Raw genomic sequence first — 16,535 nt, 5'->3', positions numbered from 1 at the left:
GCACTAATGGCTTATGCTTAAAATACGATCAATGTTAACGAGTACTCCTCAGGGCAGTGCTATGAAGTGACTATTCGCAAATCTTCCACATGTTAAATAAATTCACTTTTTTTTTTACCTTGAAGCGACGTTAGTATATTTTACGTTAAGTTTGTCGTGTGGTTTACACATCAGACATGTTTCGGGCTCAGCTCGCGCACGGGTAAAAAAAAATCCGAGGCAGTTATGTGTTGGCTCGCCCACCTCTTAAGATTGAATCCCTCACAAACGAGGGTCTCAAAGATTAGATGAGGCACTCTAGAATTCAATAAAGATGTACACAGTTCTCAGCAGCAGGCACATAACCCATTCGGCTGCCTCAGCACCTTATTAGCATCTGCAATAAAATTAAAAAAAATGTAAAATCAAACAATATGGACTGGAACCAGTACAGGGACAATGGTAAAAGTAAAGTAGGCACTGGCATGGTATATTAACAATAGTATAGTTTTGTTTAAAGCGCTTCCTATATATTGTAGCTTTATAGCGCTGTAAATAGCAATGATGCTACCACACTGCCCTACACGATTTCACGTCTCCCATAGCGATCTCCTTGTGACATAGGCAGGTACAACCGTAGTAAAAGCGTCCAACCTTTTTCATCCCACCCTGTCCTCCAATCACCAACACAGAAAAGCAAGAATGCGTCGTTGCTCACCTGAAAAGAGGGGTGTCCAGAGGTGGAGAGGGAGGGGGGCGTTCTACAGAGGGCTGCCCATTCTCTCTCAGGCAGAGGTTAGCCGCTGTCTTCCCATCTGGCAGTGAGGCGCTAGCTCCCAGCAGGCACACACGCATTACATTACTGGCATGGTGGCAGGGCGCGAGGCACTGGACGGGCATTGCAGGGGTTAACCAGAGCGCTGCTACTCACAGGAATGGTGACAGGGGGAGCGAGGGGAAGCCTCTGCCTGGCTGCAATTCTCTCAACATCTCCTGCTGCAGCAGCAGCATGCACAGCCCTGGGAGCGCGGGGTAGCACAGGCACAGAGCGCACGTGCAGCCCGGGCACAGGAGCAGCGCCTCTCCCGCTCTGCTGAAATCTGCTCCTCCTTTCATCCTCCTCGGCGCTATGGCCCCCAAAGCTCAGTGGAAAGTGCTTGGCGTCCTATTCGTACCTGCGCTTCTTCTGCCTCTCACAGGTAAGAGATAATTTTGTATTTTAAAGAAAGCGCCCTATGGTCTTGGATTTTTACTGCTGCTAATGTTTTAGATAGCGCTTAAAATTAGCGCTCAGTCCGCTCACCTAGGGTGCTGGTGAACCCCTTGGGGTTTATGTAAAAGCCCTTCCTTGCGCCTCTAGTGCGCTACTTTGAATATGGGAAAAAGGGATGCACTGGTGACGCAAGGGTGTTGTAAATAAGTCACCATATTTTCAGATAAGACAGTTGTGGGAAAGCAAAAGCCTGCTTCGCCCAGGATCACTCAAACTGGTGACGCCAGGATTCAAACGCGGATCATTCTTCTTCCAACTAGTCAGCAAATGCGTGTATGCCATGTACCTGTACACCAGTCATAACATTTCTTAACGATTACAAAACACAGGTTGAAATACCTTCTGAGAACAAACCGAGCACGGACACCAGGTTGACAGGTTTAGAAGAGGATGTGTTGTGTAAATGTATCAAAATAGATATAGATACCAAACGTCCCACATTGTTGACAACTTTAGCTAATGTCATCTTCTTAACCAAGAACGCATTGCACCTTGGGACTTGTAGTTTCGCAATAACGTGTGTGCGTACAATCTTAATGTTCACAGAATTTCAATGTAATGTGTTGTGTACCTGTTCATTGAAATCAGCAATGCCCGTGTGACACCTTCAGCCAGTCCTTGTATTTGGTTGCAAGCTTTTTTTTTAACCATATTCTAAAACCAAAACTACATTTACCAGAGTACAACTTATTATTAGCTAGACGACCAGGACTGGCGGGAGGTGTCATACACCAGTAGTGTGCCTTCTTACCTGTTTTAGAATTTATCTGGAACTTGTGTTTACTTTTTCTCTGTTTGTCATTTTGTTAAGATAAGATAGTTACTGTTCTCTGTGTCCTAGTGTACTGTTTGCTGAGATGTAAATTCGGTTTATTGCATCGCTGCATGCTAGAAGGGAGTCACGTGTCCGGTTTTCAAGGGAGATTGTTGCCACCTCGCTACATTTCATCACCTTACTACTGTCCCCTTCCTGGGATTTTCTGAGTCAAATCATTGTGCTCAGCTAGATCAAACCAACACTACAACTCCCAGAATGCATTTGGTTGGCAAATTAAAGTGTATGTCTGGGAACTTGGCTCTTTAATGATAGGGAACGTCCCTAGGGGGCTACCACGGATATTCAAAAAGAATCCAACCGTAGGGGTACCTAGTTTCCCAGGTCCATGCGTGATGTGCTGCTCTAGTCCATGTTTTTCTTTCAACTCTGAGACTTGTAGTCTTGTTGCTTCCATTATAAAACAGAACTACAAGCAATAGCAATTTAAAAGCTGGGCTGGCACAGCTCACCAGCATGGACCTGGGACATTTTGCAGCTGGGAGTCAGGCGCTCTCTCTCGGGGACCAGGGCTCCGGGGCTCCGCTTCTTGGCCTCTCAGACTTGCTCTTTGGGCAGACCCCCCAGGATATAGCGGCATGGATTTGCAAATTTAGCGGCACAAATATGGAAATTTAGCGGCACAAATATGGAAATTTAGCGGCATTTTTGCGGCACTTTATTTTACTCATAATCATTAATTTTCAGGCTCAAATCCTGGAGGGTCTTTACAGTGCATTACACAAGTGGGGGGAGGCAGCGCCTAGGACTGGGCTACCAGCGTGTCATCCCCTGTGAGGGTGCTCTTGCAATGTCGCCTTGTGGTACCCGCCAGTGACGCCACCCACAGCATTGTTCAGACAGTGTGTGCTGTCTACCATAGAATTTGTATTCGAACCCCTAACCTTCCAATATATATTTCTGTGGCACCAGCCTCTCCAAGCTTTTTTTTTGGTGTGGGAGGAGGGGAATTGGGGGTGGGATGGAGTTCAAAAAGTGCCTCCTAGGTACTTCTCGGCGTGTCCTTGCATATGCAGTGCCATGATCTGTGCTACTAGTCTGCAGCCTGTCTTCATATGTGCATCGCCATGAGCAGTGCTGTTTGTAGGCAGCCTGTCTGCAATTGTGCTGTGCCATGGCTTTGCTCCGACAGCTCTTTTCCCTAGGCGTAAGTATTTGTATGGTGGGAACACCAGTGCTTGAGTTTTGAATGGCTGTTGATTTTTGTTTTTTAATCACATTTCCAGCACATTCTACAAGTCAGAATTAATCTATAAACGGTCCAGTTCTTTTTTGTGCATCCAGCACCACTATGTAAAATGTAAGCTGAAGAAGTGAAGCTCAGTAATAATTGGTAATGTAAAGCTGAGTTACCAAATATATTGTTCCATATACACCTATCATTCAGTATAACTGTACCGCCATGTGCTCATACAAAGCCACCGGGCTGCAGAGGTGCCTGCGCTGCTCATAAACAAGAGAATGGCGGGGAGTGTGGCCTCTCCCATCAGCTAACTTCGGCAAACTTGCAGCCACTGTCCACAACCACAAGCCTGCGCACGGAAGTTAATTTTGTGGGCGGCTCTAGATTTGGACCTCTACCAATGAGAATTGCAGTTCTTGGGGGGTGAAGGGGGGGGGGATGTGCATTCGAAGGTGGGTGGTCATACACTTACTTGGAGGAAAGCACACTAATCACCCAAAAGGGTATCCAGGCGTTTTATGAGTCATTAAGTGCAATGTTCATAGTGGACGACTGCAATAGTTGACGACTGCATTAACTGTTATTTGGTCTAACAAATACAATACGTTTTATTGTTAACTTTTAGAATGGTGATGGTAGAATGATGTGAAAGTATATTTCTCCAGGCTGTGACTAACTCGTGTGCAAATGGCGACATAACTGTCCAGCAGAACTTGGGTGCCTCAGTGTGTCAGAGAGATAAACGGTTAAGGGGGGGTCCGAGGGGAAAAAAATTATTATAGACCTACTGGTACCTAGTCCCCCAACTAGACACTAAAACACACGGAAGGTACAGAAGGTCTCAGAAATACAGAGGGAGAGAAAAGAAAATAGCAAATCTCTCTATTGGGACCTAATAGTGTCCTCTTTACATGCCCAGAATACACAGTTAATCTGGAAACAACCAAGAAAACAAAAACAAGAGAAGATGCACAAGGAGAGGAAAAAGATACCCATCAGCCCACTCATAAGTGGAATCTCGTCATCTGGGTATATGTTGGTAAATGGTGTCCTCTAGGGTCTGCCTTGGAAACAATCCATAGGACTGCCTAGTGATGGACCCAGAACATTTCACCAACAGATGACAGTATATGAGCGGGAGGGGTTGAGGTTGCAGTGCTCAAAGAAAAAGAAGAAGAAAAGGAAAATAATCCAAGTGATTCTAAAAATACCTACGATGATGTCATGAAATACTTTATTAGGGCTGACCATCAAAGTGGTATGGTTAAAAACAGTATGCTGATAGCATGTAAGGAATTGCTACCCACCAATGTTGTTATTCGGTCAACATGTTTCAGCCTCAAGGGCTTTCGTCAGGACCTATGGTGCTACTGCAACATCTTCTCTTGTTTTTGTTTTCTTGGTTGTTTCCAGATTAACTGTGTATTCTGGGCATGTAAAGAGGACACTATTAGGTCCCAATAGAGAGATTTGCTATTTTCTTTTCTCTCCCTCTGTATTTCTGAGACCTTCTGTACCTTCCGTGTGTTTTAGTGCCTCAGTGTGTCAACAAAGTTACTCCAATTCTGTATTTAGAAGCATTGGTTGTATTGGGCCACGTGAAATGCACTCCCACTTCATTCGCAAACACGTGAAGATTTACACCTGCGCTAAAAGACCTTTCCGCCTCAAACTACTACCCGCATATCCCGCCCCATTAACTGATTATTGCTTAGACCCTCTCCTGTAATGCAGGAAAAATATCATCTATTTTGTGGTTGTGTTTGACGGAGGTGCATGCATTTTCGAAGTAACCACAGAGTCTCTTGCCTGGTAATGTTTTTATAGTCATCTTTTAGCAAGTGCAGCTGGGCACTGTAACTCTCTCCAGAATTATGATTTGCTAAACAGAGCATACACATTCGTGGTGGTTTTAAGCTGCCCGTGTGGGTACACACATTTCTGGCTCAGTGTGTGGCGTCTGAAGTTGGTTTGATTGAATCAGATGTACACTAGACACCACCACAAATTAGCCAGCTCCGTTTAACTGACATTGCATTACCCACAGAAAGTACATAAGCAGTGCGTAAATCCTAAATATGTATGTTGATAAAAAAGCAGTCTCTGAAATGACAGGTGACTGGAACTTTTTTGTGCCGTAAAATGTACGCATTTCACATGCTCCTCTAGAAAAATAAAATGACCATGTATTACCCATGTCAATGGGCGTGGCTTTAATTGTTCACTTGTTTTGCTTTTGCAATTATGTGCTATATGAAGAGTGTTCGCAAAGGAGAATAGGAAAATCGGAAAACAACTGGAAACATAGGCAGGAGAAGCACACACGTAGCTCTAAACTACTCAAGTACAAGCCCTGCTTAACAGGCAGTGACAGACTCGAAGTTCGGAAACAGATAAAGGAATGAAGTGATTATGGAATACCATCTCTACACGCAAACGTACGACTTCGGCGAAGATGGGAAAATAAATGTAGTTCTCTCTGCACGAGAGGTTCAAGCTGGCGGGCGCTTGTTTACCTATGGGAGAGTTCACCAAAACACGTCCTTCGTGCTTCAAGCAGCTGCGAAATAATACAAATCCGCACAGAGAACCGAGCAGGCGACCTCTGACCTTCCACTGCTTCCTAGGAATGGAAGTGAAACAATATGATCCCCTGCCGGTATGCGCGTTTAATGAACATCTCCGTGTTTATGTTCAACCTTAAACACACATTGATTGCTGCATGGTATGCTTCTATGATAAATACGATTGGCTTGCTAACTCACAATAAGATATGGTTGTTCTTGTTTGGCGCTGCCTCCTTTAGGATTTAAATGCTCAATGGCGCCGACGGCACAAACAAAGTCAGCTACTAATGACCCCGCTTTGTAATTCAGATAAGGGTGCTCTTCTGTTTCCTGCTATTACGGCTGTACAGCGCAGTTCACGTCGTGACGTATGCGCGTACAGCCAATTAAAAGGCATTATTTTTTATGTCTGCCAGGAGACCTGTTTTTGCGGCCGAAATAGTCAATATCGCGGCTATCGCGGCTTTTGGTCGATTTCGCGATTATTTTGTGAATCGCGAAATCGCGAAATGCTGGAGGGTCTGTTTGGGGCTCCAGTGGTCTCAATCCCCTCTACACAGTCCTCTTACTGTCCTAGACTGTCTACCCTTCCACGCTGCCCACTCCTTCCATGCTGCACCCCCCCACACTGCACCCTGCCTTCCACACAGCGCCCCCTCTTTCCACACTGCACATTCTTCCTTAATAACCCCCCTTCCTTCCACACTGCACTCTTTCCTTCCACACTGCACCACCTTCACCAGTGCACTTTCCTTACATATTTCACACCCCTTCCACATTGCACCCCCTCCTTCCACATTGCACCCCTCCTTCCACATTGCACCCCTCCTTCCACACTGCACCCCCTTCCACACTGCACCCCATTCCACATTGCACCCCCCTTCCACATTGCACCCCTCGTTCCACATTGCACCGCCCTTCCACATTGCACCCCCCTTCCACATTGCATCCCCCTTCCACACTGCACCCTCCCAGCTGTTTCTGATCCCTGTGGTATTTTACTCACTCAGTGCCCTGACGTCACATTGTAAGTACCTGCGTGCCCGCAGGTGCTGAATACCTTATTTGTTAGTGGGTGCGGGGGTTCAGTGCCTCCTAGGACCAGGATTACACTTTATAAGTACCCCAATTCAATTACCCTACTGCAAGGGCGCCCCGTCGGCTACGAGTTTTCATACAAGGCACACGTACATTCAGACTACAGTTTCCAAAGCACACCCACGAGAGCGTCGGGGTGACGCGTGACGAGCAGCCCCTGTTTTATTGCATTCACACATCATCAGGGATGCTTTTCCTTCACAGACTTTTTAGATGGTTGCCAGTCAGCACCACGGGAAGGTCCGTCCTGTTTTGTGCTTTCTTTCCACGGATTGTTATGCGTGTGCTATAATGCCAATCCAGGCTCACGTGATGAACACAGCATGCACCGCAATAATCGCACAAAAGCAGGTTTGTTGGGAAAACTGTTTGCTGCAGGTTTATTTCATACAAGGAGTATGCCAACCTTGCTGGGTTAACTTACGGGCGATCCAAGGGTAGGCAGCGGTCACTGACCTAAGCTGCCCTGCCCGCCTGGTGAGCCAAACTGCACTGTGGCCAACCCAAACGCTGCTACCACTTGTGTGGGGTTTATCCCCCTCAAATACGGTGGATCCACCGGGCCATGACTTTACTCACTCCTTTTTAGGGAGCGTTGTGCTGATTCAGTGGTTAAATCTAAGCAAGCAAAAACCACAAGTCCCAGAATGCATCCAGTTGTAACCGGAATGGCCAGGATGCGTAAATGATGCACTAACATAAAGTCATATAGGAACCCTATGTCTAGAGTAATTCAGGCTTTAACCCTCACAGCTGTACTAGTTATTTTTACATTTTTTGGCTGTTATGTTGGAAGGAAGGAAGGGGTGACTTGGGCACAAAAATATTTTGCATAAAAAGAATTATCTGAAAATGTCAAAAGAAAAGTTACGTCGTTGTGAAAACATTCACTTTTCACTTGTGTACATAATGCACGGGGAAGGTTAAGCATGAGTAACTCTCAGTTGCGTGTGACTACCATAAATGTGTGTGTGTCTGTATATATGTGTGTGTATGTGTAGTGTGTACTACGTCATGCATTTTATGCATGAGTATCAAGCAGTGGCATAACAAAACTTGAGGGGATCTCCTTGCAAAGTTTATGGAGGGGTCCCCCACACTCCGAACCAGTCAGGAGCTCTCAGGCCCTCCCGTGCACCGTGCCAGAGGGGTCCCCCAGAGCTGGGGTCCCCTCTGCATCGCGGGGTCTGCATGGGCTATTGTTATGCCACTGATTCTATAAAAAACTAGCAGCTGCGGCACGTGCAGGTAAGAGTGCGGGGGCCGGTTTGGGGGAGGGGGTATTTGACAGACAACCCCATGGCTTTTACCTGCGCAGGCCGCGGATGGAAAATAGTCAAACCATACACCTTTGGACTTTGCTCGCTCTGCGGGGCATCAGTGGTGTGCAGATTGACTTCCCTCTGCTTTGGTGGATGCAGAGCACGAAAAAAGGTGTGACCTGCACCAGAACGTGTGCATCTGGGTGTATAGACCTATGGATGTGGGTGATTTCATGGGTGTGTGTTGTTCTATGTAGGCCTGGGCGAAGCACTACGCTACGCTCGCGTAGTTTGTGAAGTTTGCGCAACTTTGCACTACGCGAACTGCACGTAGCACAGTGTGAAAATGCGTAGCGTAGTGCAGCGGTAATTTTTTGCTTGCTCGCGGTCCTCAGCGTCAAGTTTGCGACCGCGAGCAAGCAAAATGACATCCTGGCGAGACTTTTTCCTCATTCGCGTTCAGCAACATCAAGTTGCCGATCGCGAGCGTGGAAAATAAACCTCCCGGCGAGAAACTCAACTCGGGGAGGTCAGGTTTCTCATTGCGAGTGGTCGCGTATGCTCGCGACCGCTCGCGATAAGAAACTACCAGTCCGCTATGAGAAAGCTGCCTCTCGAGTAAAAATCTACTCGAGCTGCAGAAAACTACAACTCGCACTGTGCAAGATGCCGTTTTCAATGATTGCACAGTGCCGGATGCTTGTCCGCACTGTGCAATCATTGAAAACAGCATCTTGCACAGTGCGAACATGCTACTACGTAGTTCGCGTAGTGCTACGCGTAGTTCGCGTAGTGCGAAGTGCACTTCGCGTAGCTACGCGTAGCGCTACTTTGCGAACTACGCCCAGCCCTAGTTCTATGGGTGTACCCCCTGTGTGTTTGGGAAAGAGCGTCGATTGGGAAATCATTTCCTTAACTATGAACAGCAGTTTTTTTTTTACCTCTGATGCCTCTAAAAACAGTCCTGACACATCTGAAAAGGGATAATCCTGATCATAGTCTTATAATAGTAATATAAATAGAAAGGACTGTGCCCTCTTTGCACTTTTACTAATAAGGAGTCGGACATTTTGGGTCAGAATAACAAGGGCATCTAAGAGCACCCCTGTAGTACTCTTTTTAAATGAGAAAAAAATACAAATATTTGCTTCATATGCATATACAAGTAATATAAAAGGAGTTGGATGTTTCGGGCTGATTCTCAGAGGCGTGTAGGAGCACATGAAAGAGTACCCCCTGAGTACTTTTGTGAATCAACTCCTTCTCCACACCCTGGAGGGCGTTCTTTGAGATCTGCTCTGGGGAGAATATGTGGCCTAATGGCTAGAGCTGTCAACATCGAAGCTAGGGAACCGGATTCAAGTCTTGGCAATGACTCTCAAAATCCTTTGATTCTGGTCAAATCACTTATTTTCCCAGTACCTAACAAAATGAATGTGTCTGTCTGTAACTACAGGTAGTCCTTTAAATGGCTCTGATACCTTCGGGTCGAGTTCACGCTATATAAAACACTGCCCCCCTCCCCAAAAAAAAATCTGAGGAAGGCTCACTCTTGACATGGACTTCATTTCCAAGTGACTTTCAATCCGACACCTTTCACATCCCTTAGAGCTAACAGGTCCAGCACTTAGACCTTTTAATAAAAGTACTGTAGGAATGGACAAAACATCTCCACTTGCATGTAATGAACTCTTATAAAAAATATATAGTGCCCTGTGCGTTATACACAAAGTGCAAACCCTACAAGCATCCATGCGAGAGTGTGCATGTCACCAATAAATGTGCAAGCATAGTAACTTTAGGTTTTTGCAAAGAACTAAAATATGTTGACAAATGAAAACAGGGAAAATCTGGATTAAAAAAAACATGGCGTCATTTCTATAAACTCACAATTCTAATATTTCATTTGATCAACAGGTCCTTACAACAGTGCATGCTTACACAGGGCTTGAGTTTTCTGAGCCTTAATTCATGTTGTTTTCTTTGTTATGTACAACCACAAGGGGACATATGCGCTCAATACATTTGATTTCAGCGATGATCATTACTCACTATTGATAAAAGTGAACTTAATAACAGTTTTTGTATAATAACAATGATCTTTATAACAGTTCTTAGGTGTGGCCTTTGTGGCAGCTTTAAGCTCTCCTAAAACCAGAGATTGTTTTTCCAAAACATTCATACACAATAAATGTACAAAAAGTATTTTTTAGCTGCAGGTCTTATTCGATGATCTGCAAAATTGTAGTTCAGTTTTCTTCCGCCTGCGACAACATACAGCATGGCGCAATGGGTCAGACCACTTTATCCTTCACTTTGAGTGACTGCAGAAAGCCTGTACACAGTGTTCAGACCCACTTAAAAGCCCCTTTCTCTTCAGTGACAAAGCAAGTTCAAATGTACTTTCGGTCTGTATTTATTCTTTTATATTAACTTTAAGTACCAGTAATTTATTTGACCTGCACTTTGGGTGTCCACTTAAAAACGGATATATTGTTCCTTTAATTTTTAAAGTGCTGTGATAAAGTGCTTAGGTGCCACTTTAATATTATAGTTGACTGCGATTTGAGTGGTTGGATAGGTGATGGTTCCTCTTTGACTCCTTCAGAAATAAAAACACTAAAATACAAGGGGCAACTCAAAGCGTTGTCATTATAAATCACGATTAATGTGTTTGAAAGCATATGGCTCTTACGTTTAGGTAGCAGCATGTTTTAATAAAAAAATGTTGCAAATAATGAAATAATAAAATATACTAGCTTGCCAAGCCTACTGAGTTTGCCAATGCTTGTTTCAATGGCATTCAATCAAGAGTGCGCATTTACAAATCCAGAACCTGTTTAAGAAGCAGTCAATCTACAAAATGTACTTCAGTGCATCTATCTGTAGTAAGTGTGATAGTGTTTCAGTTGATTCCATTATAGATTATGCAAATCCCAGACTTTAATCACAGGACTAGTTTGGGCACCCAGTCGGTATCTGCTGTGCCCAGAGTTTGGACACATACCTTACACTAGACTCCACAGAGTCTGCAGCACAATTGACTTAAGCTCTCCCTAGAGTCTGGGCATGCGTTCATCATCAGCCTGGGCACATACATCACATCTCTTGTGCCAGTGTTTGAGATCACAATTAACTCCAGTGATCTATTCTTTAGGCACACAACTTCAGCTAGAAGCGGTCTGTGCACACAATTAACATCAGCTAGCTGCAGTCTGTGCACACGATTAAGTTTAACTAGCTACAGTCTGTGCACACAATTAACTTCAGGTTGCTTTACTCTGTGCACACAATTAAAGACAGCAAGCCGCTCTCTGTGCACACACTTACCTTCAGCTAGCTGTAGTCTGTGCACATAATTACATTCAGCTAGAACCCGTCTGTGCACTCACTTAATGTCAGCTAGCTGCGGTCTGTGCGGACAATTATTTTCAGCTAGAACGAATCTGTGTACATAATTTTAACTAGAACCAGTCTATGCACATATTTACCTTCAGCTAGAACCAGCTGGGCACACAACTTCATCTAGCTGCAGTATGTGCACAACATTTACTTCAGTTAGCTGCAGTCTGTGCACACAATTAACTTCAGCTAGAACCAGTCGGTGCACACAAATAACTTCAGCTAGAACCAGTCTGTGCAGACAACTTTAACTAGTACGTGTTGATGCAGAAAATTATCTTCAGTTAGAATGAGTCTGTACACCCAATTAATTTCAGGTAGAACCAGTCTGTGCACATAGTTAACTTCAGTTAGAGTCAGTCTGTGCACACAATTCTCTTCTGCTGGAACCAATATTTGCACACAGTTAAATTCAGCTACAACCAAACTGTGCACACAATTATCTTCTGCTGTAACCAATATTTGCACACAATAAACTTCAGCTAGAACCAGTCTGTGCACACAATTAACTTCAGCTAGAACCAGTATGTGCACACAATTAACTTCAGCAGCTACAACCAGTCTGTGCACACAATTTACTTTAGCTAGAACCAGTATGTGCACACAATTAACTTCAGCTAGAACCAGTCAGTGCACACAATTAACTTCAGCTAGAACCAGTATGTGCACACAATTAACTTCAGCAGCTACAACCAGTCTGTGCACACAATTTACTTTAGCTAGAACCAGTATGTGCACACAATTAACTTCAGCTAGAACCAGCCTGTGCACACAATTAACTTCAGCTAGAACCAGTATGTGCACACAATTAACTTCAGCTACAAACAGTCTCTGCACACAATTTACTTTAGCTAGAACCAGTATGTGCACACAATTAACTTCAGCTAGAACCAGTCAGTGCACACAATTAACTTCATCTAGAACCAGTATTTGCACACAATTAACTTCAGCTACAACCAATCTGTGCACACAATTATCTTCTGCTGTAACCAATATTTGCACACAATAAACTTCAGCTAGAACCAGTCTGTGCACACAATAAACTTCAGCTAGAACCAGTATGTGCACACAATTAACTTCAGCTAGAACCAGTCTGTGCCACACAATTAACTTCAGCTAGAACCAGTCTGTGCACACAAATAACTTCAGCTAGTTGCAGTCTGTGCACACAAATAACTTCAGCTAGTTGCAGTCCGTGCACACAAGTAACTTCATCTAGCACCATTCAGCAGACATTAACTTCAGCTGGAATTTATCTGTGTAGACAATTAACTGTAGTCAGAACCAGTCTGTGCACGTGATTAACTTCAGCTAGAGCCAGTCTGTGCACACAATTATCTTCTGCTGTAACCAATATTTGCACCCAATAAACTACAGCTAGAACTAGTCTGTGCACACAATTAACTTCAGAAGCTGCAGTCTTTACACACAATTAACTTCAGCTAGAACTTGCCTGTGCACACAATTATCTTCTGCTGTAACCAATATTTGCACCCAATAAACTACAGCTAGAACTAGTCTGTGCACACAATTAACTTCAGAAGCTGCAGTCTTTACACACAATTAACTTTAGCTAGAACTTGCCTGTGCGCACAATTAGCTTCAGCTAGCTGCAGCCTCTGCTCACAACTTCAGCTAGAATCGGTCTACGCACACAACTGAGGGCAGCTAGCCCCAGATTGTGGGCACTTCATGCCATCTGACTAGGGTGCACACAGAACATAAATAAAATCAGTTGGTTCCAGTGTTTTGCCCTGAGACCATCAGCCTCAGTTGTCTCGAGTGTAGGCAGATGTTCAGCACCTGGACGCCCCAGAAGCTGTTCACAGCACTACAGCCATCTCCAGGGTGTGACACACTATCAACATACACTGACCCTGAAGTTTGTTCACGCCGAAAGGGGATGCACTAATCAGGTCACCTTCAATGCTAACCGTGCACTTTTTACAATTCCACGAGTTCCATATATTCCAGCCCCGAGGTCTTGGTTAAGGGACTCGTGAAGAAACCGGACTTCAGGGAAATGAAACATATCTTGGCATCTGATGGGCTTGAGCTGCGCTGAGGTCTGTGCAATCTCTGCTCGGGAGGTGAGCGTGTTAATGCTTCTCTTATCTGTAAGATTGATCTCATTGAATGCAGCGGGGAGGGGGAGGGGCAGAGAGGCGTCTGTTGGTGACTAGGAATGCGGGAGGCTGTCTGCAGGGCTGCAAGTATCCCAGATACGCTCATTCTCCCCATAAATCTGCCCGTAAGAGAGGGATGGAGTCCAGTAGCTGCAGTGAGGGCTCAGGAAACAAGGGAAGTCTATTCCAATCCCGGCTTCTCTCTTGCACGAAGTGTCTTGTCTAAATCACATGTTCCAAGGAGCTAATTCCACTTGTCCAAGATGTTTCACTCAGGTTGCTGACTTCCAACATATGTTCTGGTCATGCCCTGGAACAGCAGTTTTTGGCATTCAGTGCATGCTTCATTGGGCACAATCATAGAACTACAAACATTGAACTCATGGGAGGCTACTGCCTGAGGTATTTTCTAAAAACAAAAAAAACACAGGGCTCAGGTGCAATTCACTAATCTGGCTTTAGTGTTGGCCAAGCGTCTACTAACTTATTTTTTTTAAATTTTATTTCTAAAGTTTTATAAAGAGCGAACGTGACCAAAATGTTGGTGTCAGAGCGCTATACAACCTAATAAATAGCATTAAATATACAAGGAGCAAAATATAGAAAATACAGCATGAAAAGATAATACAAAGAGACATAGTGAAAACATCAGCAAAGAAATCAAATTGGCATGGATAGTCGCCTCAGATAGGAAGGACATTATTTAGTAGTCTCATTTTTGCTTCGTTTTTGAAAAGAACGAATGAAGGGGTGGTCCTGATCTCTGGGGGAAGAGAGTTCCAAATTCTTGGTACAATTCGAGAGAAGGATCTCTTATAGGTTTTCTTTTTGTGAAATTTTGGGGTGTTCAGCAGTAGGGAGCATGTATTACGAGAAGCTCCATTCTTTCCGGATAGCACCAGTTTCTGAGCCAGGTAGCGACGAGTGTTGTGGTGGATGGCTTTGTATGTCATATATGCTATTTTTAGGTGGGTCTAAGATCCATAAGGTAACCAGTTCAGGGAGTGGAGGGCTGGGGTGATGTAATCATTTTTCTTTACGCCTGTGATGAGCCGTGCAGCAGCATGGAGGGTAGCCCTCAACGGTGTCAGTTTTATTTTCGGTAGGCCAGCAAGGGTAGCATTCCCATAGTCAAGTTTGGAGATCACAAGAGCCTGAACCGCCATCTTGAGATCTGCATTGGGCAGGGAAGGCTTTAGTTTTCTTAAGATGTGGAGATGGAAATTGGACGCTCTGGTTGTGGAGCTGATGTGATTCATCATGGAGAAGTTGTTGTCTAGTGTTATTCCTAGAGATTTTGCTGAATCATCAGCATGTGGGTTGCAGTTCATGGTGGTGAGTATTGGGCGCCAGTCTTTGATGTTAGAGGTAGTGTTGGGGGGCGAAATTAATAGGAATTCAGTTTTGAGGGCGTTAAGTTTGAGGTGGTTAAGTGTTAACCAGTGTTGAGTTTTGTTCAAGATGTTATTGAGAGTGCTGATGTTGTTAGGAGAGGTAATCTCCATGTACAATTGTGTATCATCAGCGTACATATGGTAGGAGATGTTGGAGTGTTTGCACTGGAAGGAACAACACCCCCCGGCTCTCGCACTATGGCATAAGGCACTATTTAGATGGGGGAAGCAGAAAGCTCGACACTGCATTGGGAGGATACCAATCGTAAACGCTGGTGCCCTATTGCTGCTGTTTGGAATACTATGCTTATAGAATATAAGGAACTGACTGAAGAGAACCCCCCTCCCTCGCCGAGTTAAATCTTTTGACATCGGCTCACCTTCTATCTCCATTATAATAAATCTGAGTTCAATCATTACAGCTCCATGAACCCCCGAAATTGTGTTCCACAGTACACTATTTTTGCTTGTACACCCCCTAGTCCTCCGGTTTTTGCAACCCAACCCTATCATTCATTGGGTCCCCCTCATCCTTCAGTGTGACCCAGTGCAACTCCCTCCAGTAACTTGTTAAAGTCTCATCCTGCTACACATGGTATTGTCTACACTTGACAATTTATTATTGTCTCTTCCTGTTATTATTGCTATAATCTACCATTGATAATTTGTTAATGTCATATCCCGCAACAATTGTCATTGTCTACAGTTGACGAAAACCATTTCAAATTTTTTGTGACTTGGTCGCTTCTGTGGAAGGGTAGGTGGCTTCTCCTAAGCTTCACACAGTGAGTGTCTTGCCCACTTCCGTGGGAGTGTAGGCGGCTTCATGCAGTGAGTGTCCCGGCCGCTTCCATGGGAGTAGCTTCTCCTAAGCTTCACGCAGTGAGTGTATTGGCTGCTTCTGTGGAAGTGCAGGCAGCTTCTCCTAAGCTTCACACAGTGAGTGTCTTGTCCTCTTCCGGGGGAATGTAGGCGGCTTCTCCTACACTTCATGCAGTGAGTGTCCTGGCTGCTAATATAGCAGTGTAGACAGCTTCTCCTATGCTGCACACGGTGTGTGTCCTGGCCGCTTCTATAGATGTGTAGACAGCTTCTCCTATGCTGCACGCAGTGAGTGTCCTGGCCACTTTCATGAGTGTAGGCGCTTCTCCAAAGCATCATGCAGTGAGTGTTTTGACCTCTTCCGTGGGAGTGTCGGCAGCTTCACGCAGTGAGTGTCTTGGTCGCTCCGTGGGAGTGTAGGCGGCTTCACCTACACTTCATGCAGTGAGTGTCCTGAATACTACCGTGGAAGTTTAGGCGTCTTCTCCTCCTCTGTACACCCTCTCCATCATCCACTCTCTATACAAGAAAGCGAGGATGTTTAAAGTGGAGCCATCCAACCAAACAATGAACGTAAGTGCAACAAATACTTCG

The 16,535-nt window shown here is 44.8% G+C and overlaps 1 protein-coding gene across 1 annotated transcript in view; it reads left to right on the top strand.

Moving 5' to 3' along the window:
- The first annotated feature begins 908 nt into the window (after window positions 1-908).
- Window positions 909-16,535, top strand: part of LOC144752040 (relaxin receptor 1-like) — a 998,955-nt gene continuing 983,328 nt past the window's right edge. Inside the window, exon 1 of the mRNA XM_078639991.1 lies at window positions 909-1,178. Within this exon, the coding sequence (XP_078496117.1) occupies window positions 1,109-1,178 (70 nt within the window). The 5' untranslated portion in view covers window positions 909-1,108. The remainder of the gene's footprint in view (window positions 1,179-16,535) is intronic.

This window comes from Lissotriton helveticus, chromosome 4_2 (assembly GCF_964261635.1).
Source record: "Lissotriton helveticus chromosome 4_2, aLisHel1.1, whole genome shotgun sequence".
Lineage (NCBI taxonomy): Eukaryota > Metazoa > Chordata > Amphibia > Caudata > Salamandridae > Lissotriton > Lissotriton helveticus.
This window is presented reverse-complemented; position numbering and strand designations above follow the sequence as displayed.